This window comes from Bos taurus, chromosome 4 (assembly GCF_002263795.3).
Source record: "Bos taurus isolate L1 Dominette 01449 registration number 42190680 breed Hereford chromosome 4, ARS-UCD2.0, whole genome shotgun sequence".
NCBI lineage: Eukaryota > Metazoa > Chordata > Mammalia > Artiodactyla > Bovidae > Bos > Bos taurus.
Window position 1 is genome coordinate 44,756,760 of NC_037331.1, and position 24,752 is coordinate 44,781,511.

Consider the following 24,752-nt stretch of genomic DNA (forward strand, 5'->3'; position numbering starts at 1 on the left):
ATGCCAGGCTAGATGAAGCATAAGCTGGAATCAAGATTGCCAGGAGAAATGTCAATAACCTCAGATATGCAGATGACACCACCCTTATGGCAGAAAGTAAAGAGGAACTAAAAAGTCTCGTGTTGAAAGTGAAAGAGGAGAGTGAAAAACTTGGCTTAAAGCTCAACATTCAAAAAACAAAGATCATGGCATCCGGTCCCATCATTTCATGGCAAATGGATGAGGAAACAATGGAAATAGTGACAGACTTCATTTTTTGGGGCTCCCAAATCCCTGCAGATGGTGACTGCAGCCATGAAATGAAAAAAATGCTTGCTCCTTGGAAGAAAAGCTAAGACAAACCTAGACAGCATATTAAAAAGCAGACACATTACTTTGCTGAGAAAGGTCCATCTAGTTAAAGCTATGGTTCTTCCAGTAGTCATGTATGGATGTGAGAGTTGGACCAATAAGAAGGTTGAGCACAGAAGAATTGATGCTTTTGAACTGCGGTGCTGGAGAAGACTCTGGAGAGTCCCTTGGACTGCAAGGAGATCCAATCAGTCAATCCTAAAGGAAATCAACCCTGAATATTCACTGGAAGGACTGAGGCTGAAGCTGAAGCTCCAATACTTGGCCACCTGATGCAAAGAGCTGACTGACTAGGAAAGACCCTGATGCTGGGGAAGATTGAAGGCAGGAGGAGAAGGGAATGACAGAGGATGAGATGGTTGGATGGCATCAGTGACTCAATGGACATGAGTTTGAGCAAGCTCTCAGAGATGATGAAGGACAGGGAAGCCTGGTGTGCTTCAGTCCATGGGGTTGTAAAGAGTCAGATATGACTGAGCAATTGAACAATAAATCAGTTTACAAAATTTCAGCCAAACTTTGGGAGGAGAAAGAACTACTTTGCTAGGAGTAACTGTAGTTTTTATGGAAATATAGCACCTTACCTTCATTTCTAGCTCTTGGTTTGATGCAGGTAATCCCTGAAGTTTTGCTTCCAATTTGTATATAAAACTGAACGAGTCTGGGGGGAAAAAACCCAAAACACCACACCTCAGTTTACTTAAAAACATGAGTTCAGAAGACATCTAGCCTTCTGTATTTTGACACAGTAAAAAGTAAAACTCCTGTAATTCTTAGGTACTGTTTTTAAACACAAAGGGCATATGACAAGCAGAAACTACATAGATTAGATAGTAGGCTAATTCTATAACCATTCAGAAAAGTTAATTGATATGACCATTAATTTTATTTTGGAATAATGATTTAAACAAAAGGAAACAATTTAACTTCATTTCCCTATGACACTCTGAGGCAACTTAATGAAATCACTGAAATGGAATTCCTTTAAATTGAGATGATACTATCCTTGGAAACTCAGGAGGAAAAATCTAACATTAAAAACTTGTATGTTACATTTGTTTAGGGCCAGACAATTACTTCTACTATGGATTTAAACTCAGATGGTTTAATTTTTAACAACTGTCTCTCAATTAGTGCGATGTAATCTATGCCTCAGTCACTATAAACCAAGCTACATGACAGGGTTAGCTCTGTGAGAAGGACTCAGAAGGAAGGGGAAAGAGACTGAAGGTAGAAAACATATGACACAGAATCCAGATTTTAGTGAGAAGAAGCTCTAAAAGCTTCAAACATTTCTTTAGCTTCCTTTCTTCCAATTCTAAAATAATTTGATTAAAACTAAAGAAGCACAGTTATATTTTAGATGTGCTACTATTTCATTTGCCCTTAAAACTAAGCACTTATTTATTGTACCAGTAGGTGTCAGTGTAGGTATTTTAAATTTCTGGAATAGCCTTCAATAAGTGAATACAAATAAACTTAGATAAATGGGGCACCACATTTTTGGACACAGAATTCAAAGTTGCAAAAAATTATTTGTTTCTCTTGGCATATATTAAAATTAATATCAAATAATCTTCATAATAACAGAGAACTTTAGAAAACCAAGCTGACATATATTAGACACACAGGCCTTGGTGATGACTGCATGCTGATTAACGAATTAGAGTATAAGTTTTGCAGAATCTATTTTATTATAAATTTATGCTTCATTTTTATATATCAGAATCTATGTAGAGGAACATTACTATGTGAACTCTGAAAAGAACAGTGTTGTAGGTTAGATCATACAGTAAGGTAAATATTATGTTCATGAAGAAGTGACCAGTTAACTACTTACCTGATATTCCTGGTGTCCAGAGGGACAGTCCTCGCTTCCCTTTTTCCAGGGCCACTGAAGTAGAGAGACTTGCCATCATTAAGTGTTCCACAGCCTGTTCCAACCTGGCCTCCGGTTATCTTGTACCACAGCGGGCTGAGCTTCCCCTCAAATCTATCGAACATCTCACTGTGATTAGGGACAATAGACACACAGGTTCCTTGTGCAGCTTCCGAGAAAAGAAATACAGAGGAGACAGGTTTTGTTAAAATCATGAAACATTAGAAGGTACATTAGTGTGTGGGCAAAGGAGACATTGCTATAGGTGTTAGGGGGAAGAAACCATATGAAAATTCAAACCTCAAGCATCTGCCTGAAATACAGTCATCACTGCTGCTGCTGCTGCTAGGTCACTTCAGTCATGTCTGACTCTGTGTGACCCCATGGACAGCAGCCCACCAGGCTCCCCCGTCCCTGGGATTCTCCAGGCAAGAACACTGGAGTGGGTTGCCATTTCCTTCTCCAATGCATGAAAGTGAAAAGTGAAAGTGAAGTTGCTCAGTCGTGTCCGACCCTCAGAGACCCCATGGACTGCAGCCTAACAGGCTCCTCCATCCATGGGATTTTCCAAGCAGGAGTACTGGAGTGGGGTGCCACTGCCTTCTCCGACAGTCATCTCTACTATCATCAAAACAGTATTCTGCTTCTATTATTCTAAATTTTTAAACACAAACACAGAGGGAACCACACAGTCTCATGATTTTTGTTAACCAGAGGATTTGTGTAAACTGAGATACAAGATTTTGTCCACAAACAAAACGTGCTCATTTGTTGTCCTTGTATTAGAGGATCAATATAGGGAGTTTATCCCAGATTTAAGAAAAAACACCCTGAAACTACGAGTGACATCACTCTACAGAAGGCCTGTAACAACATATGTGTGTCTTTAGTCACATGCCAGATGAAGAGCAGAACACTGAAAAGCTGGGAAGGATCCTTTGAAGTTAATTCCAGGAAAAATTCTATAAAAAGATTACAAAGCTTATAATATTTTCTCCCATTTTACTCTTTAAGCTCAGCTTCCTTTTTACTTTTGCTTGTAGCAACATCTAAGGGTGATTGTGGTAAAAAAATACTTCTCTTGTTAAGTTTTTGTTTGGCAGTCTTGCATTTATCATTTCGTAAGTTGACTTTTACTTTAAATGTATAAAATTACACTTCGTATAAAAGCAATGTAAAGAGCACAGGACGCCTAATGCTTAAGAGCTTGGCTGCCAGGGATTAAAGCTGAGCTCTAGCAACATTTAGCTGTGTGACCTTGGGACAGTTACTGTGTGTCTTTGTGTCTGTTTCCTCAAGTGTAAACAGGGACAACGACAGTACTATGTTATAGGGTTATCTGTGAATTAAATGAGGTGAAATAAAAAACACCTACTGTAGGGCTTGGCATGAAGTAGGGATTCAAGTAATGTTAATTATTATCACTATTATTAGTAAATGAATATACTTAAGGGATGAAATATGTGTTATCATGCTTTCCCTTCTTAGGCAGCTCAAAACTACAAAATATTTCAGTGCCTCATTTGCCTAGGTTACAAATTTCTATAATTTTGGGACTTAAGAATAAATACTTAAGAATATATTTCCTTGGAAAAAGTAACATGAAATATAGTACTCAGAGATGAATATTTTACAAACAGATCATCAGACTTGTCTGCAGCCTTACCGGTGTACCCCAGGTCACAGAAACACACCCCTGAAACGCAGTCCCCATGGCCACTGCAGTAACTGGGACAAGGCTCTGATATGTATACGCCATCCAAAGCAAAAGGAGGCACATTCTTCTGGGAGCTGCTCTCCTGGATCCATCGGAATCTGGTCTTACTGTTGGGAAAAACAGCACATGTGTTTCTTGTACCAATATCTCATACCAAAGCACTGAAATACAGAACAGTTCAGAAAAACTCAAGAGATACATATTTATTTGGAAGTCACGTTCACTTGATTGGACACTTAACCTTCAAAAGTGTCTCTCTCAAATCTTTCTCAAAACTTCTTGATATTTTCTTCAGCATAAATGTCTAAATATCAGGAGGATTTCAGATAAAGAAGATTCTGATGGCCAGAAACATAGCTTTTTTTATTCTACATATTTTAAGAGGATATTTGGGAATCTTTGAAACCATCAAATAGAATGTACTTTGTTAGGACAAATAAGGGGACTATGGCTCTGCCATTTGCATGATTCTGGTAGGAAAGAATCAAGTTTGTACTGACAGCTCTATTCTCACCTGTTGCCTTCCTTGCCTTCTTCACTTTTCATCTTGAAGTCTTCAAGATGCTTTTTCTACAAACTTAGCAACCAGCTGGGCTGCCAACGAACACTGGTAACTGCCAACAAACAAAAGAGGGACCTGGTCCCAGTGCTTCAAAACCCTGGAACACGAGTGGCCTGGGCTACTGCCCAGTCCTATTTTCCTCGTAAGTTTTGAGGCTGCCAAACTAAAACTTTTCCCAGTTGCTTTCTAATATTTCCAATCCTTTTAACACATCTCGTTTCCTTTCAAATACATGGAAACCCACCTACATCTATAACTTCATAACAAGAAAACATCTCTTCCTTCTCAATTCTACTAACATTAAAGAGGGACAATAGATTAGATTATCTAAATACCAATTAATTATGCTGCCATTATTTATAGATTCTTGAGTTAATTCAGTCTCTAAGTAAAGAAGAGTGAAGAATCTTAAAGATTAATTAAGACTATCAAAGATAATTGTAGATAAAGATGGTTCCTTTTCTCCTCTATTATTATGAAAATAATATAGCAGTATCAGAGTACATTTCTTTCTGGCTCTTCAAATAACTATGGTAATTTGGCAACACTGAATCATAACCCTGGCTTTCTTATTCATTATTTTAAGTTATCTACATTTGGCACATTTACAAATGTAGGCAACAATGTTGTTTACTAGGTTTAAAAAGTTTTTCAGTGATTAATTTCTATTAATGCAAGCCTTAACACATTTTTCAATGTGTCAAAAGGAAGGTAAATGCATCTTTTATTTCCTTTGAAGTTAACTCAAAATGTATTGGTCTTATTTATTAAGGCAAAAGAGAACAGAATTGAAGATTAGCAAAACAAAGCAAAACCAAAAAATGAAAAGAAAAAAGAAAGTACAATTGTAAAGCCATGGGCTTTAGGAAAATTCTTCCCAATAGTCATAATATTATTTAACTGGTGAAGATATTTTTCCTTTCAAAGGAAATAAATGGAATTGGTGAAAATCATCTTTTGCCAATTGTTTGTAGTAAAATGGTAAGATCTCTGTGCCCCTTCCAAAAGATAGGCTGTACACCTATAATAAAAAAGAAACACTTTGATTCCCTGGTAGAAGTCTTTTTTAATTAAAGTCACACTTGCCTTTTCTGTTTAAGTTTCTATAATAGAACTCAGAGAAACATGGATCTATAATTTCTGCCCCTCAGAAAGCAAAATTCCCCTTTATCCTGCATGTTCCAGATAAGGTAGTAGAAGATAACACACTCTCTCTTTACTCCCTTTCCAATTGTCATCTTTGTTCAGAGGATGCCTGAGCGACCTGGAGAACCAGTTTCTACCCCTGTCCTTCAGCCCACCACACTTCACAGGGGTGTTGCATCTGCCACTTAAACCAGGAAGGTAAGCACCTGTGCACTGCTTTGTCTTGTGATGTGTGGTGGTGGAGGAGACACTGGGAAGAATATTAAGCAGCTGAGCTTCTAGCCCTTCCCAGAGATGCTGACTTTCTGCATTTGGCATAGAGAGCCAAGAGCAGGATGAGTGGCTGTATGGTTCGGGATGAGAGTCAGCAGGGAGGTACCAGCACATATTTACCACCACCAATGTTCTTCCTCTGTAGGCAAGAACCAAGAGAATTAACATGAGCACAAACTGTTCCTTTGAGAAAATCAGCTTAGAATTATTTGTAAAAGAAAAATGTTCTACTAACTATTATAATAAGCATGTTGGTTTGTGGCAAAATAGTTCCAAATTTTAACAATTTTCACTTACAATTCTCAGCTTTCCAACACTGCATTTGGAGATATCTGAGTTTAACATACTGCAGAAGAAACAAATAATAGCTCATTTGCTTGGGTTGAAGCAGTAACATATTTACTATTCTGTAGTAGAGAGCTCTCCATCACAAATGCCATCCTGAGCAAGTTGGATAGTATTCAAACAAACCAGGAAGCCAAATCCTAATGAATAAGATTTTGTCTTCCAAAAGCTGAGATCTAAGAAAATATTGATAAATTGGAAGCCTCAAAATATTGGCTCATTTTGTAATAATAAGGACAGTCTTTTCTTATTTCTCAGATGTGGCTTTACCAACTGGGTGATTCTACTTAGCATCAAACAAACTGCAGTTTCAGATTCAACTCTATATTATCTGGCTTTGGGGTATCACACCAGCATTGTGTTCCTTGGCTCCTGATTCTATGGACTACTTTTAAAGTGATGTCTTCCAATATCCTGGTATTCTAGACACTGCAGCAAAGATTTACCCCCTTATGCTCCCCAGCTTCATGACATGTTGCACTTGTCTATTTGGAAAACATAAGGCTGGGCCACAGTTTCAGAAGAAAAGGTTAGTTTTCATTCCAATCCCCAAAAAAGGCAATGCCAAAGAATGCTCAAACTACTGCACAATTGCACTCATCTCACACACTAGTAAAGTAACGCTCAATATTCTCCAAGCCAGGCTTCAGCAGTACATGAACCATGAACTTCCAGATATTCAAACTGGATTTAGAAAAGGCAGAGGAACCAGAGATCAAATTGCCAACATCCATTGGATTATCAAAAAAGCAAGAGAGTTCCAGAAAAACATCTATTTCTACTTTATTGACTATGCCAAAGCCTTTGACTGTGTGGATCATGACAAACTATAGAAAATGCTTAAAGAAATGGGAATACCAGACCACCTGACCTGCACCTTGAGAAACCTGTATGCAGGTCAGGAAGCAGTAGTTAGAACTGGACATGGAACAACAGACTGGTTCCAAATTGGGAAGGGAGTATGTCAAAGCTGTATATTGTCACCCTGCTTATTTAAGTTATATGCAGAGTACATCATGAGAAACGCTGGGCTGGAAGAAGCACAAGCTGGAATCAAGATTGCCAGGAGAAATATCAATAACCTCAGATATGCAGATGACACCACCCTTATGGCAGAAAGTGAAAAAGAACTAAAGAGCCTCTTGATGAAGGTGAAAGAGGAGAGTGAAAAGTTGGTTTAAAGCTCAACATTCAGAAAACTAAGTTCATGACATCTGGTCCCATCACTTAATGGCAAATATATGGGGAAACAGTGGAAACCGTGACAGACTTTATTTTCTTGGGCTCTAAAATCACTGCAGATGGTGTCTGCAGCCATGAAATTAAAAGACACTTGCTCCTTGCAAGAAAAGTTATGACCAACCTAGACAGCATATTAAAAAGCAGAGACATTATTTGCCAACAAAGGTCCATCTAGTCAAGGCTATGTTTTTTCCAGTAGTCATGTATGGATATGAGAGTTGGACTATATTTGGCAAAACTAATACAATTATGTAAAGTTTAAAAATAAAATAAAATTAGAAAAAAAAAAAAGAAAGCTGAACACTGAAAAATTGATGCTTCTGAACTGTGGTGTTGGAGAAGACTCTTGAGAGTCCCTTGGACTGCAAGAAGATCCAACCAGTCCATTCTAAAGGAAATCAGTCCTGAGTGTTCATTGGAAAGACTCATGTTGAAGCTGAAACTCCAATACTTTGGCCACCTGATGTGAAGAACTGACTCATTTGAAAAGACCCTCATGCTGGGAAAGACTGAAGATGGGAGGAGAAGGGGATAACAGAGGATGAGATGGTTGGATGGCATCACTGACTTAATGGACATGAGTTTGAGTAAACTCTAGGAGTTGGTGATGGACAGGGAGGCCTGGCGTGCTGCAGTCCATGGTGTCACAAAGAGTCAGACACAACTGAGCAACTGAAGTGAACAGTTTCAGAAAAACATGGGGAGAGAAGGGCAGTGGTGGGGGTGAGGATTACAAGGGTTGCTATGTTACAATGCCCAGTTTGAGATGGGCAATAAGCAGGATGAAAGGGCTATTTAGCTCCAAAGGCAGATATGTCCTTATGGAAAAGGAAAAATGTCTCAGAGGATGAAGCCTATAGAGTAGAACAAACACCTGAGAAGAACAAAAGATTAGGGAACTACTTACCAGGAGGAGAACTGTCAAACTTTCTTATCCTGGACATTGCTTTAACAGCTATCTTGTTGGCTTTCAGAATTCTGGTGAACCAGTGTTTGCTATGTGCTTCCCATTCTTTTCATTTTCCTGAGTGGGCAGTGTTTATTATGTTGTTATATATATTATTATTATATTATGTTTATCTTATCTCATTGTTGTATGTTGGGTAGGGGTGGGGTAGATAAATCTTTTTTTTTTTTTCAGTTCCTAGATCTGTGAGTCATATCCAGGGAACCTTGATATGAGATAAGTGACTTAGAGCCTGATACTATGATGGGACAAGTCTTTGAGGGTCTTGGGAGGAAAGTGAGTGTATTTTCATGGGGAACAGATATGAATCATAGGGCTAGGACAAACTATATTAGGTTGTTATAACAATGACTGGTAGCTCAGTTGGTAAAGAATCCACCTGCATTGCAGGAGATCCTGGTTTGAATCCTGGGTTGGGAAGATCTTCTGGAGAACGGATAGGCTACCCACTGCAGTATTCTGGCCTAGAGAATTCCATGGGCTGTATAGTCCATGGGGTCACAAAGAGTTGGACCCAACTGAATAACTTTCACTTTCACATGGATCACACCTACTTATGTATATCTTCTATAAGATTTTTCTGCACTTTCTATCAAAAAGAGGAGTCTGTTTTCTCACTCTCTGTATCTAGACTTGCCTTGTGACTTGCTTTGACCCCTAGGATGTGGCAGTAAGATACAGCCTGGCAGCTTCTACTTTTGTTTTTTTCTAACACTGGAACCACCCAATTGTGGATATTGTTATGAATACTGGGGTGGATACTGGGATGAAAACCACATAGAGATAAAGGTCCTACTAATCCCAGACACTAATCAACCTACCAACTGAAAAAAGCTACACTATAAAGGAGAGATGAGCAGAAGAACTACCCAATCAATTCCATAAAACCATGAGAAATAATAAGCCACTGCTGTCTTAAGCCACTATGTTTTGGAGAGGAATGTTGCACAGCAATAGGTAACTGTACAAATATTATCCTAGGCTCTACTGAGGGATATGAAAAAGGACTAATGATAGTTTTTAAAAAGTAATGCAAAACCAATACAATATTGTAATTATCCTCCAATTAAAATAAATAAATTTATATATATAAAAAGTAATGCACCTATGCATTCCTGATCATTTTCCTTCCACTGGTTGAGAGGTATAACAAGGTCTGGAATAGCTGCCTTGGATCCAGAGACAGAAGTTGTGTGTTCAGAATGGCAGATATATCCTGTCAGTTCTGAACTGCTCACCTTTGGACTATTATGCAGTAAAGAATGGATTTCTATCTTGTTTAAGCCTTGTTAAGCATTTGATTTATTTTGCTTTTATAGTAGCTAGACCTGTATCCTAACTAAAGCAGAATGCAAGTCAAATTATTAAATTTCACTAAAGAAGGTCAACTCATCAACTCTGGCACAAACCAAGTCATTTGAATCTCTCTGATACACAACAAAGTACACTGGCATGTAAAGACAAAAAATTACTTATAAGTTGATCTTAGATCCAATGACTGATGAATTCTTTCTTGGAATAGTTGGCATTTAAAGATTATGCTCCAAAGTTTAGTAGATTATCACAGAAACTTATATATCCTGACCATACAAGTTTCTTACCTATCTGAGAAGTCTGTATACCAAAATCTATGGTGCAGTTTTTGAAGGTATGCATAACTAATTAACAAGGAAGGAAGAGAACACAACCAGGATATCCAGCTAGATATAAATCTGGTGATCAATTAGGTGAAAGATTATATACAGAATGGTTTCTACAAACATTATAGATAAACCACCCCCATAGGTTCTTAGCTTTTATCATTCTGTCAGTCAGGATGAGATATGTTATGCTGATGTAACATGCAGCCCCCAGTCTCAGTGGGTTAACACAACAAAAGTTTATTTCTGGCTTATGCTATATGTCCAGTACAGGTTGTAAGAAAGTCTGCTGATTGCAGAAATGCAAGGACCCAGACTGATGTAAGCTTCATCACAAAAGGTGCTTTCATGAAACAGATATGATGGCAAAACGCACATGGACTCAAAGTCATATGTTTCATTTCCACTCACATTTCATTAGGCAATGCCTAATTTTAAAGAGTCCTACCATATTCTAGGAAGAAAGTAAGGCTGGAAATAATGTTGAATGGCATTAATGAGTAGCTCACTAAGAGTTGGACACAACTGAGCGACTTCACTTTCACTTTTCACTTTCATGCACTGGAGAAGGAAATGGCAACCCACTCCACTATTCTTGCCTGGAGAATCCCAGGAACGGGGAAGCCTGGTGGGCTGTCGTCTATGGGGTCGCACAGAGTTGGACACGACTGAAGCGACTTAGCAGCAGCAGCAGCAGCAGCAACCTCTATATTAAGTTACATCACCAGCAGTACAAATAGACCTATTATATCATCTCAGTTCTGCACAGAAATGCTTTGACTGAGTCACAATTGAATATTATGTTCTAGGATTCAATTAAAAAGTGTCCACTTGAATGCTTCTTTATCTTCTGAAAAAAATATAGTTAAAACACTGATCTTGATGTTACCTACTCCACCCAACACAAAGATACATATAGGCACTACAAATGTATTTAGAAAAAAGTACACTTAATTTTTTTTATCAGAATGTATATATTTTCTTTTATCTTATTCAACAATGAGAACCAAATGACCCTATCTCCTGACCTCTCACACTTTGTCCTAGCTGCCAGGAAGCTAAGAGTTAAACTTGTTGATTTATTACAAAAACTAATTTGCTTCAAGTTCTTAATCCATTTAGCTCATGCTTCTGTCAATTGATTTAAAATCTTTTTCTCTATTGTATTAATATGTATCTTAATGATGAGATATCTCAAATTGTCTATTCAAGGAGGCATTAAGTTAGAAAAAAATCACCACATAGTGAAAGTCTGTTACAATAATGCTTTATAACTCACTTAGCTTTTAAACATCTTCTGGTTAATGCTGTAATCCCAGTGCCCAGGAAGAACTTGGCACAGGTAGGTGGCTCAATAAGTATTTGTTGAATGAATGAATGGATGAGTAAGTGAATAAACTTTTTCACAAATGTGTGTGTCATTTTCTCAAGAGTCATTACTTGGATAGATACTGCTAGAGGTTATGAATTCTTTTAGGTTATTGAGATATATGAAATGAAGGTATTGAGATAAATATATGCTCCTTAGAAATGGCAACTATGGCACATGGTAAGAATGGGCACTTTACCTGGATGCAAGAGACCTTGGAATAACAATGGTGATTCTTGTCCATTCTTCAAAGTCCCCCGTGTGATACATGGTGGGTTCACTCAGTTCTCTGGAGTTTCCTTCACATCCCTTGCCTGCAGAAGCTGGGTAACAGCCTTCTTTCACCAGAAACCAGGACATTCCAGCATCATGAGAGTACTGAAGGAGAACTGGGGCAGCACTGCTGAATTGATTGGCACACCCAATGTTAAGCTGTTAAAAAGAAAGACAGAATTACACAGGTTTTGGTTTCAAGACATCACTTAACAAATTAGGTGCTAGAGCAGTCAGGCTTCTTTCTACTGAGTTTGCACAAATTTACAATGATAAGACATGCAGCTCAATTCCAACCAAGATCTTTTCATAGTGTCTGGAAATCTCTGTAAAAGCAATAGGGGCTTTTCAATAGAAAGCAGGACCAGCTTCCCATTTTGTGGATTTCTTGAGATTACAGGAGAGAAGAGAGAGCATAGATGTGATCAGAGTCTTGGACAAAAGATGAGAAGTCAAGAAACTGTTTTCTTTTCCTTTCCCAGACTGAGGATACAAACAGAGGGAAGCAGATGATAGAGAGCTGTCCTCTTTAGAACATGAAGGTCACTGAAGCTGTCCTCTGCTTTAGGGGGACAGGCATCTTTATTCTGTTTTCTTACAAAAGCTCAGTAAGAAATCACTGTCAACTTATATGAAAGAATTAAGTTTCTGTCACAGCACTGAATAAGCAACATAATCCAGAAATAAACCATTGCTCTTCTATGCACTTGTGGAGATGATTGTCATTACAGGATTAAAAATATTCAAAAAATTGTAAAAAATGCAACCTATATCACAATGCTATAGCACAACCATTAAAAAAAATAAATTTATTTATTTTTGGTTGTGCTGGGTCTTTGTTGCTGCATGGGCTTTTCTCTAGTTGTGGCGAGCAGGGGTTTCTCTCTAGTTACGGTGCCCAGGTTTCTCACTGAAGTGGCTTCTCTTACTGTGGAGCACAGACTATGGGCTGGAGGGAGGCTTCAGTAGTTGTAACATGTGGGCTCAGTAGTTGTGGCTTCTGGGCTCTAGAGCATAGGCTAAATAGTTTTGTTGCACAGGATTAATTGCTCCGAGGCATGTGGATCTTCCTGGATCAGGGATTGAACCTGTGTCTCCTACATTGGTGTGTGTGTATGTTAGTCACTCGGTTGTATCCAGCTCTTTGCGACTCCATGGACTGTAGCCCCCCAGGCTTCTCTGTCCATGGAATTCCCCAGGCAAGAATACTGGAGTGAGTTGCCCACTTCCTTCTCCAGAATTGGCAGGCAGATTCTTTACCACTTGAGCCACCAGGGAAGCCCCTAGCACAACCATTTTTTTCTGTTTTCTCTTCTAATCTTTATAAGGAAGCATACCCAATATCTAGGAGTAGTACTACTGAATCAAAATGTAGAAACTGTGAATTTCCTATTTATATGTCTTCATTTTTAATCACTTAGATTCAAATGAATCAGTTTTACACAGCACTGAATGCTACTAAAGCTTTGACAGTTTCTTTCTAAATTAATAAATATATAAATGATTGTATTACTGTTTTAGTTTATATTTTTTAAAAGTTGTAAATGTGAAACTCTTCCTGAAATTTAATCACATGCTGTCTTAGATCACATGATCTATTCATATGTTATTTCATTTGTTGGTTGGCGCCATCATAGGATTGTATAAGGCTTTATAACTAAGAATAGTCAAAGTTTATAGAAAAAATTGAAGAACGCAAGAGAACATAATCATGACCAAAAAATAAAGGATGAAGGAAAGATAGGTCCCTAGGCAAATAAAATTGGGTCAGAGCTCAAGAGGTCAATCAGCTCCTCCTTGTGATTGTAAAGTAGCTTGAGTCAGTCTGTCAAAAATGGGAAGAACACATATATTCCTTAATTCCATGCTCAGAGCTAGAAAGCATCTCTCAGAAGGATTTATAATATGGCTAGTGGCAATTCTACTGTGATTCATTTATCCAAGTTTACATAGTTAAATGTTAAGAAAACAAAGACCTGACCCTCTAAGATGCAAGATCACCTCTTGTAACACAAACGCTTTTATTATATTACTTAGTTAGCATAGCCTTTGGCTGGCCTGTGGTGAGAGGAGTCACACTGGGCACACATAGTTAGCTTTCTGTCTTAGATTTATGGCAAAAGTAGGTAAGTCAATGGAGCTTTCAGTTCTGTGACAAGTTTGTGATTTTATTCGTTATGGACCATTTAGCCTGCTTCTTAACTGCTGATGTTTTCTAGAATTCAATTCTTGGTTTTCTTACCTTTTTACTCCATACAAGCTCCCTAATCTCATTCACAATCATAATTTCAGATTCCTTCTAAATCCTTATGACTCCCACATACTCTCAGGCTCTCTGAACAATGTACATAACTGCTTCTTGTGTGTTTGTATTTCAGCAATCCATGAGCATGTGTGCTCAGTCACGTTTGACTCTTTGCAACCCCATGGACTGTAGCTTGCCAGGCTCCACTGTCCATGGGATTTCCCAGGCAAAAATGCTGGAACGGGTTGCCATCTCCTCCTCCAGGGGATCCTTTTGACCCAGGGATCAAATCTGCATCTCCTGTCTTGGCAGGTGGATTCTTTTACCACTGAACCACCTGGGAAACCCTTAGCAATCCACAGGCATCCCTAAATCCACAGGTCCCAGTCTTCTCATCATCCACCACCCTAAAACAAATCTTCCTATTCCTGAATTTCTGATTTCAGTGACTTGAGCCAGAAATGTGGGAGTCATTCTAGAATTCATTCTATCACCCAATAGGTTACCCAAACCTGTTGACTGCACCTTTAACATCTTTCAGAACCATCTACTTATAGTCCCAGGCTATGCCTTAGTCTGGCCTCCTCCTTTCTTACTTTGATGACTTCTCTAGCATTGTCACTTTACTCAAAATACACTCAGCAATCTGAACACATCTCTCTGCCTCTTCCACTGTCTCACAGGTCCAAGTTCCCATTATCTATTACTTGGATCACTGAAATAATTGCCTGGCAGTCTTTTTATCTCTGCCTTTGACTCTGCCAGTGTACTCCCAACTCAGTTACCTGTGTGATTTTTTAAATGTCTAAGTCAAAGTATGTCACTCTTCTGCTAGCTATTTTATGTATTATGTAGTGTAGGTACAGTGTTAGTTGCTCAGTCATATCTGACCCTATGGACTGTAACATACCAGGCTCCTCTGTCCATGGAATTCTCCAGGCAAGAATACTGGAGCAGGTAGCCATTCCCTTTTCCAGGGGCTCTTCCCGAACCAGGGATGAAACCCAAGTTTCCTGCATTGTAGGCAGATTCTTTATTATCTGAGTCACCAGGGAAGCCCGTTTTATGTAGAGCAAAAGTCAAAGTCTGATTTTTTTTTTTTCCTACCAGTCTCCCCTTCCTCACTTTGCTTTAGTCACAGTGGTGTCCTTGTGGTTTCTTGAACTTTTCCAAGCACACTCCTACTTCAAGGCATTTGTCCTTTTTGTTCTATCTGTTCTCTTTTGTTCTTTCTTTGTCTCTATTCCTAGCTATTTTCATAGCCTAAAAAGAAGCCTGGAACACAGTAAAGGTTTTATAAATAGTTTTTCCTCCTGTTAAGTCAATAGAATGATCCTTCTAAAACACAGGTCTGATTCTCACATTCAATGGGTTAAACATCTTCCATGACTCATTGCTCTTGGATTAATATCTCAGTGACTTAGTGTATCACATAAAGCTCATTAGAATCAACCTTATCTTGGCTCTAAACTCAAATTTCCAACATTTCCATTCTCATTTGCACTTTCCTGTATTTTCACATAGTTGCACACTCTGTTCTAGCTGAAATTTCCCACCTCCTCCATTTTGCAGTCTGCTAAGTCTCTGTATTTCCAGAAACTTCCTATTTTAACTCATCCATCCATCTATCCATTTAACTAATAGATAATTTTGGAGTACCTGCCATATGCCAGGAACCATGTCAGGTACTCCCACAGCATCAGTGATTCTACTGCAACTGTTCACTTTTCTGGCTCACTTGCTAGTTTCTTGAGGGCTTGGCTACATTTCTCATCTCTGTATTCCTAGCACTTAGTGTTGACACAAGGCAGGCAGTCATCAAAACTTAACCAGCACTGTACCTTTTTTTGGACAAATAACATCAAGTTCTTATTACAGATTCCAAATACACATTAACAATTCCTAAATGACTCATATTACCTGCCTATTACCAACTGATAGCTATAAATCAACAATTTCTGGTGTGATTGTAGAATTGAGACTTTTCTTAGGCATTTTGCATTATGTTTTGAAACATTTAATAATATTTTCTCTATTTAGATTTTTAAACTTTAGAATACCACCTCGCAGAGTTCAACACCTACACTATCATGATTTTGTGGCTAATTAATTAGAAAAAGTGCCAGATGAGAAACAGCATACTATTCTGACAATGTATTGCTATTGCTGTTATTCTACTCCCATTTTAGGCAGTACCAACAAAGTAATATAGTTGTACACCATTATTAATGGTTTTCCATGGCAATTTAGCATCAAAATCTAAACAGAGAAGAATAACATTTCACTAATCATCTTATTTATGACTCACTGCCTTGTTTACAGACCTCTGGAAATTATATTTGAAGAGCTTCCCATAAACATCTGATCTCTTTAATAATTCCATTTGTAAATTATTTAACATCTGCATCCTGCCGTTATGTAAGGACCACGTAGTTGTGCTGGATCATTAAAAATGCATTACTCTCGACCCCAGAATTCACCAATGGGATTTTATTATAAACACAATGAAATTTTGATTAGGGTTTTGAAAAAAGAGCTTGTCAAAGTAAATACTTGCTATCCATGTTGACATGTTATCACAGCACTGAAAAATAAGCAGCTTTTAAGAGAACAATGATAATTAAAGTAAAAATATATTGAATCAAAGGAAAAGAAATTATTTGAAAACCCCATAGTAAAAACATAAAATTACTCACAAATTTAAAAAGTACTAGTTAGCTGAAAAGCAGAACGCATCCATTACCATCCAAAAGCATGGGATTCATTAAGTCACAATCAGATTGAAGTCCTCAAAGTAATCTTTCTTTTTAATTCTGATAGAATTCCACGAGCACTTAAAGAAACACAGTGACACAGCCACTTCTGGGGCTCACTAAAAACTGACAAGCTATTATCCTTATGGGTAGAGCTAAAAAGCTTTGCCATTCCAAGACTGTTGGAAACTGTTTGTTCAGATGAGTCCCTTCACTAACAGAAATATGAACATTTTGTGTTCTTTGTGAATTTCATTTACAAATCTGGAAGATGGTTACTCCTTAATCTGCAAGAAGTTTATGCATAAATACCTTGAATTGCAGCACATATCCAGGCTTCAGAGTCAAATCTCGAGTTACTGCAAATCGGTCCCCATCTGATTTTCCAAACACCATGGCTGATGGCGTGGCAGAGCAGAAAGTTTCATTTTTAACCATTCCTTCATTAGCTAACATCAACCACACACTCATTTGATTCATAGGGTAATCAAAAGCTGGTTTCTCATAAAAGTTCTAATAGAAACAATACAAACAACACAGAAAGGCAATTTGATAGCTTTGAAAAGAAGAAAGGAATTTTCAGTTCATGACATGCTACTATTTGTATTACCATGTATCATTTGTGTTTCTAAGAAAATAAATCAGACTCTCAAACTGTTTTTTAAACTGCCATGAAGTTTTTCTCCTGATTATTTAACAACTGAAAGTATTTTGCCACTATATATCTAATTATTTTATAAACAAACTAATAATCACGCTTAATGAATTGGCCAAACTTTCTAGTCCTTTTTTTTTTTTTTACATTTTTTAACATCTAAATAATCTGTGAAAGAGTAGCATAGAGAGGTAAAAAAATATTAGTGCAAACACATAAAACCAAACTACATGTTCAAGTGTCAAGCACTAAATCCTTGGAGGAGTCAGTAATCCCATCCTCTTTTACAATTCTATGTTATCCTGGAGTTTAGACATAATGAGAAATACCTGAGGTAAAGTTGGATTGACAACTGGGATGATCTGTTTTTGTTTCTCAGACAGAATGATGATGTCGTCAACTGCCCACTGGTCATAGTCTTCCCCTGAAAACACAGGCTGCCACCAGCGGAACCTGGTGCAGGGGGTCTTGGCAGCAGCTGGTAGCTCAAGATAGACAAATCTGCATAAAAGCAAATCATTTAGTGCCAGGAAAGGAAAAACTCTGTTTTTCTTAGCAGCTGTTAAAATAACACTAGTAGCAACAAGAGAAAGTTTAGTTTTGCTTGATCTCTTGGTATTTTTGAGAAGTTTCTAAGTTTAGACAAATTAGACAAGAGGTTTAAAGTTGTAAGCAAGTTTAGTCTTGGTCCTGGTTTCTCCATTTGTTATGGTATCTTTTGGAGGCAGATATTTCAACTAAGTTTGATTAACTGAACAATGTCTTTTGACTACCAAGACAATGGTCATAACATTTCTAAAGAAATCCTTAGAAAGAACTGCTCCCTTGCATATTATTGCATTAAAATAGCATTAATTTTTTTCAAAACAGTTCTTACTTTATTAAGGAAAAATATAAATAACCAGTAAAAATGAAACATAAATCACCGATAATCTACCACATGAGAATGGCCTCTGCTAACAGTTTGCTGTATAACATTAAAGCATGTACTCTTATACACAGGTGAGATTATATGTATAATTTTGTATCTTACAGTTTAAAAATGAACATTATATCATAAGCACATCCTCATGTCAGTAAACTTATTTAAGATCATTTTACCATTTATATAATTTTTCATCATACAGATGTGCTACTATTTATTTCATCTTTCCTTATAAATAATTCTGTGATGAAAGTCTATGCATATAGTTTTATGTACACCTCAGTTTATTTCTTTAGGGAAGATTCTTCAAAACGGAATTACCAGGCCAAATAAAATGGTCATGTTTAAGGCTCTTGATTTTTCCAAAAATCCAAAGGATTTTTCCAAAATTCTTTCCCGGAATAATGGCATGCAGGATGACATGAGAGCACCTGTCTTGCTGCTCCATGTGGAAAGAGCATTTTGTGTTATTAAAAAATGACCAGCTGACTGTTGAAAAATGGTATCATTTTTTATTACCAGAGAGGTTGGATATTAATTGTATTTTATTAAACATATGTCTTTCTTGTTTTGTAACATCTATTCATTCCTTTTACCTATTTTTCTACTGGATCTTAGTGTTTTTCTTGATAATTTTTATGAGCTCTTTACAGGAACACTGATCTTCTATTTCTCATATTTGTTGCAAATACTTTCTCAGTTTATTTTTTTTAATTTTTTTTCTATTTCCTTTGAAATGGATGTGTTACATGCGTGTTAATTCTTCTACTGAATTTATGTATAGAAAGTTTAGATCTGTTCCCAAGATCAGATAGTAATTTTAACCAGTCTTTAACATTATCATCTGAGATGTTAGATGACAATCTATATAGATATTTCCCCCCAAGAGCCTACCCATTTTTTTTCTAACACCATTTGATTGAATGACCATTTCTTTATCATTGATAACTGATGTGTGTTTTTTTTTTTTCCACATATAAGTTTGTATGTATATCTGAGTTAATTTCTGGGTCATTTGACTTGATTGTTCTATCTATGCACTGGTATCATTCCACTTTAATTATGTAGGTTATACAATATATTATAATATCGTGTAGGGGATCCCTCTATATTTAACCAAAAGTTTAAACTATTTTTGTCAGTTTATATTTCTAGACATAAAGTTCAAAAAAAACTACCACTAAGACTCTGGTTGCAATAGTATAACATATAAATTAAGAGATATCTTCATATCATAATGTTCAGTTTTCCTATCCAAGGATGCTGTATTATTTTCCATTTATTTGTTCACTTCCTTCACAATTTGAAAGAAGTTTTGAAGCTTTATTAAAGTTTTCTTTACAGAGATTCTCAGTATTGTTAAACTTATTCCTTATATTTATGTATTTTCCGGCATGGGGTCTTCTGATAGCTTCCAACTCAGAATCTCTTAACCATTTTAGTGTCATAGAAGTCTTTGAAAATGTGGTGAGATAGTTAGGACCTAAAGAAAAATTCCCTTAAATAAAAATGGAATATATCTGGAATTTAAAAAAGCTATTGAATTTTTGTTTGTCTATATAGTAATCTTCTTACTTTACTGAATTCTCAGTAATTTCCAGATTGACAATGCTATTCCTTAGAAAAAATATACTTTGAATAGCTTCAAACTGTTTAAACCAGTTGGGCCCCATTATCAATTTCCTTTCTACTGTATAGGGGGAACCTCTCCAGGCTTCCATCTCCCACCTACCATACCTGACTCTTTCCTGGATATTATGATTCTCGTTAGACCCAGTTGGCTTTCACTGGTTTCTGCCTTTCCCCTGTGTGCCTTAGAAGTAATGCTTTTGGTTGGTCTCTCTGCATATCTAATTGTGTTATATCATGGAGAGTTATCTCTCCTTGAAATGACTCAATGTTTCAAACACAGCAACATCACCCTTAACCTTCCTGAAACCATTAGAAGGCAATCAGAACTGGTTACCTGGGTTTGCTGAAGTCTGAGAAGTACATTTCTGCCAGCAGGTGCCACTGGATGCCCCCGTTGTTGCTGTACTGGAGGAGGACACCCTCCTCTCTGCTGTCAGGCTTGTTGCAAGCAGAACTCTCTCCACCGATTTGGATGTAGAACTGGACAAAGTCCACCCAAGAAGTATCCAGATCCCAGCTCACCAACTGTCTTTTCCCAGCCTTTCCAAAGAACAGAGAAATCACAGATCCAATTATCTGGGAGCAATTTGTCGTTTCAGTTTCAAATTTGTATGAGCATCCTGGCTCTATGTGAAGTTGATCATGTTCTCCTTTATTGTTGAGAGGAGCAAGTTATGTTATTTAACTGTTCCTGGATACATTCTATTAATATCCAGGACTTGATTATGAGACCCCTTGAGAACTGCTAATTATACCAAAGAGTATTCAAAAGTCTTTAATAACAAAGCAAAACTCATTTTAATTAAAATACTTCCAGTATTCCCTTTGTAAATCTCCTCCAGGCAGAGTCATGGAGCAGAAAGATCATACACATACTTTGAAATCAGTTGGAGCTGGGTTTGAATCTCAGCCCATGATTCATGCTGTTCTCTAGCTGCGTGACCTTTCTGAGCTTTTATTTTCCTCAAAAGTACAATATGGGTAATAATACCTTCCACATAGGGTGTTGTGACAATTAGGTGAACTAACATGCTACATAACTTGCCTAGCACATGGCATGCTTTCTTGAGGGAATAATCTCTGCATACATATGCCTTGACCCTACTCCTACCTGGGCACTGAAGTGAAACAGGTAAGACAGAAACTTCTGAACAGAGAGTACTGAAGTCTCTTGGGCTCCCAGTCAGTCAGCCTGTGTGTCTCTCTTGGAAACAGAGAAGGTGGGAGGGATCACTAAATAAGTTTTTGCAACCACTAAATGATCTCTTTGTGTCTTAAAAATGTTAAAAAACTTTCAAATCCAGTAACTTGCTTCTTTTGTTTAGTGTCACAGGAAGTGCCCCTGCCTGTCACAGTTCTGTTGCAAAATGTATTAGACACAAATCGACAAGTTTGTCATCACTTATCTGTAAATGGTTTCATGCTGCTGCTGCTGCTGAGTCACTTCAGGCGTGTCCAACTCTGTGTGACCCCATAGACGGCAGCCCATCAGCTCCCCCGTCCCTGGGATTCTCCAGGCAAGAACACATGCTAACAGGATTGAAAAAATGTTTGCTGATAAGATTCCTTCACCCAAATCAAATCTGCCAAAACTAATCCATGGATTGCACTGATTGGTCTTGGAGAGTTTTCGAGAAGTTCAATTAAGTTAGGAAGAAAATCTGAGAGAGGATACACAGTATAGAGCAAAGCATCCCTCACACTTATAATTTAAACTCCACTCTAATCCACTAAGTTAATTAAGAAAGGGTTTCAGTTATTAGAAGTCACAGGGGAAATACTTGGTGATAATTATGGGAGTACACAGTTACTGATAAATCTAAAGCCAATTAAAAGATCCCAAAATAGACAAGGATGCCAGCAAAAAGAAAATTAAGGTTAATCCTGAGACAGGAACTTGGTTTTTGGAACTCTCAATTTTATGTATGTATTAGAAGAAATCTTAAAAGTAATATGCATTTTCAACATATTAGATGTGCCTTTCATTTTTCTTGCTATTGACTTGACATATTGTAAGTATGAAACACCTCAGAGATTATTATAATCCGTCCTAGAATTTTCATGCCTCAGGATCAGTACAGGAAGAATGATTTTGAGAAGAATCTAGCTGGTTAATTCCCACCCAGCAAAATTCTATGAAAACCCTGGCATTTGGAAATGAGCCAGAAGGATAAAGATCTAAGATGAGAAGTATAAAAATCCAGCTATCATAATTAGATGGTTGGAATGATTGCCTATTGCAATATTCACAGAATAGTGTTCTTTTTCCAGGAGAATATGGTATTGCTCTATAATGGTTCTGAGAGTATTTTGTGGGATTTTTGTAAATGGTGAAAAATATCATATAAATGCTTGGTGTGGCACTGAAGATGTTTTTTCTAGAGTAGCACAAATTAATTTCTTTTGTTCAGTGACCTGAAATGATGAACATTGTTTTAAAGGGGGTAAAAAAGAAAAAAGAAATGGCTCATGGTAAACCATTCTGTCAGAACTTAGAATCTGATGTAACACATAGTTTGTAGTTTTTTTTTTCTATCATACTATGATCAATGTATTTATGTGTATGGGTAGATATGTGTGACCTATATTTTGGTCACCTGATGCAAATATCTGACTCTTTTGAAAAGACCCTGATGCTGGGAAAGACTGAAGGCAGAAGAGGGCATCAAAGGATGAGATGGCTGGATGGCATCACGGTGCAATGGACAAGAACCTGGGCAAACTCCGGGAGATGGTGAGGGACAGGGAGCCCTGGTGTGCTGCAGTCCATGGGGTCACGAAGAGTCAAGACATGACTAGGCGACCGAACAACAACAAGGAGCATTTATATCTATCTATCTATGTATACATAGACATGTAATGTGAGTGTATGTGTGTTCAGATAATAGATTAAGGATTTTCTCATTGCTGGAGAGTGGAAAATATGCTCCAGTATTCCCTAACATTTTAGGTTAAAATGTCTTTAGGGTTTACATAAAATAATACAAAATTTAAAGGCAATGTCTTTAAAATCTTGAGCCTTTATAATAAAACCTCTAAAACACTTTACAAAACTTCATGTTTTGTCTTCCATTAAAGTTGTCTTTTCAGATGATCAAGCTTGATTTAGAAAAGGCAGAGGAACCAGAGATCAAATTGTCAACATCCATTGGATCACTGAAAAAGCAAGAAAGTTCCAGAAAAACATCTACATCTGTTTTTTTGACTATCCAAAAGCCTTTGACTGTGTGGATCACAATAAACTGTGGAAAATTCTGAAAGAGATGGAAATACCAGACCACCTGACCTGGCTCCTGAGAAATCTGTATGCAGGTCAAGAAGCAACAGTTAGAACAGGATATGGAATAACAAACTGGTTCCAAATCGGGAAAGGAGAACATCAAGGCTGTATATTGTCACTGTGCTTATTTAACTTATATGCAGAGTCACCCTTATGGCAGAAAGCGAAGAAGAACTAAAGAGCCTCTTGATGAAAGTGAAAGAGGAGAGTGAAAAAGTTGGCTTAAAACTCAACATTCAAAAAACGAATATCATTGCATCTAGTCCAATCACTTCATGGCAACTAGATAGGGGAAACAATGGAAACAGTGACAGACTTTATTTTCTTCGGCTCCAAATTCACTGCAGATGGTTACTGCAGCCATGAAATTAAAAGATGCTTACTCCTTGGAAGGAAAGTTATGACCAACCTAGACAGCATATTAAAAAGCAGAGACATTAGTTTGCCAACAAAGGTCTGTCTAGTCAAAGCTATGGTTTTTTGAGGAGTCATGTATGGATGTGAGAGTTGGACTATAAAGAAAGTTGAGTGCCAAAGAATTGATGCTTTTGAATTGTGGTGTTGGAGGAGACTCTTGAGAGTCCCTTGGACAGAAAGGAGATCCAACCAGTCAATCCTAAAGGAAATCAACCCTGAATACTCATTGGAAGGACTGATGCTGAAGCTGAAACTCAATACTTCAGCAACCTGATACGAAGAGCTGACTCACTGGAAAAGACCCTTGATGCTGGGAAAGATTGAAGGCAGGAGGAAAAGGGGACAACAGAGGACGAGATGGTTGGATGGCATCACTGACTCGATGGACATGAGTTTGAGCAAGCTTTGGGAGTTGGTGAAGGGCAGGGAAGCCTGGCATGCTGCAGTCCATGGTGTCACAAAGAGTTGGACATGACTGAGTGACTGAACTGAACTGAAAGTCATCTTTAATCAAAAAGCCCAGCAGAAAAAAAATTTTACTATATTTATTTGAAAATAACATTTTTTTAGAACTTCCTATTGTTTCCACTTTTCTTTCCAATTCATTCATTACTTTCTTCAAATAATTATTGATTGCCAATTATACCAAGCTCAACACCATGTGTTGTATAAACAAACTAGAGGGGAGATTTTGCAGACATAAGCAGGGAAAGTAATGACAATTTAGAGCTACAGACCAAGTTCTATTCCTTGTTAAATCCCACTTGGTCATCTGATCAATTATCAAGGTTCCAATTTATTCAGTCTCAAGGGTATTTATGGATAGGTAAATACCTAATGTAAGGCATGCATTTTTGAGTAGAACATCTTATTTAGAAGTTTGGCTTAGTCAGTAATTCTGCATTTTTCTGGGTAATGTGAGAATAAAAATAAAAATATGATCTATATATGTAAGAAACATTGACAATGAGAGAGGCAGTCAAATAAAGGAGAGATCAGTGTCGTCTGCCATAGTCCCAGAAATCCCCATGGAAGTGAAACCAAGCAGGACCCTGTGGGGCTCCTGGGTTACAAAAGCCTT

General features: G+C 37.5%; 1 protein-coding gene across 6 annotated transcripts in view; it reads right to left on the bottom strand.

Moving 5' to 3' along the window:
* RELN (reelin) overlaps window positions 1-24,752 on the bottom strand; it is a 558,501-nt gene that overhangs the window by 103,959 nt on the left and 429,790 nt on the right. For all 6 annotated transcript variants that reach the window (NM_001206458.2, XM_005205336.5, XM_059885396.1 and 3 more), the window contains 7 exons: window positions 20,309-20,514; window positions 17,747-17,918; window positions 17,075-17,275; window positions 11,691-11,923; window positions 3,897-4,054; window positions 2,192-2,399; window positions 936-1,012 (listed from right to left, as the gene is read on the bottom strand). In NM_001206458.2, the coding sequence (NP_001193387.1) occupies window positions 936-1,012; window positions 2,192-2,399; window positions 3,897-4,054; window positions 11,691-11,923; window positions 17,075-17,275; window positions 17,747-17,918; window positions 20,309-20,514 (1,255 nt within the window). The remainder of the gene's footprint in view (window positions 1-935; window positions 1,013-2,191; window positions 2,400-3,896; window positions 4,055-11,690; window positions 11,924-17,074; window positions 17,276-17,746; window positions 17,919-20,308; window positions 20,515-24,752) is intronic.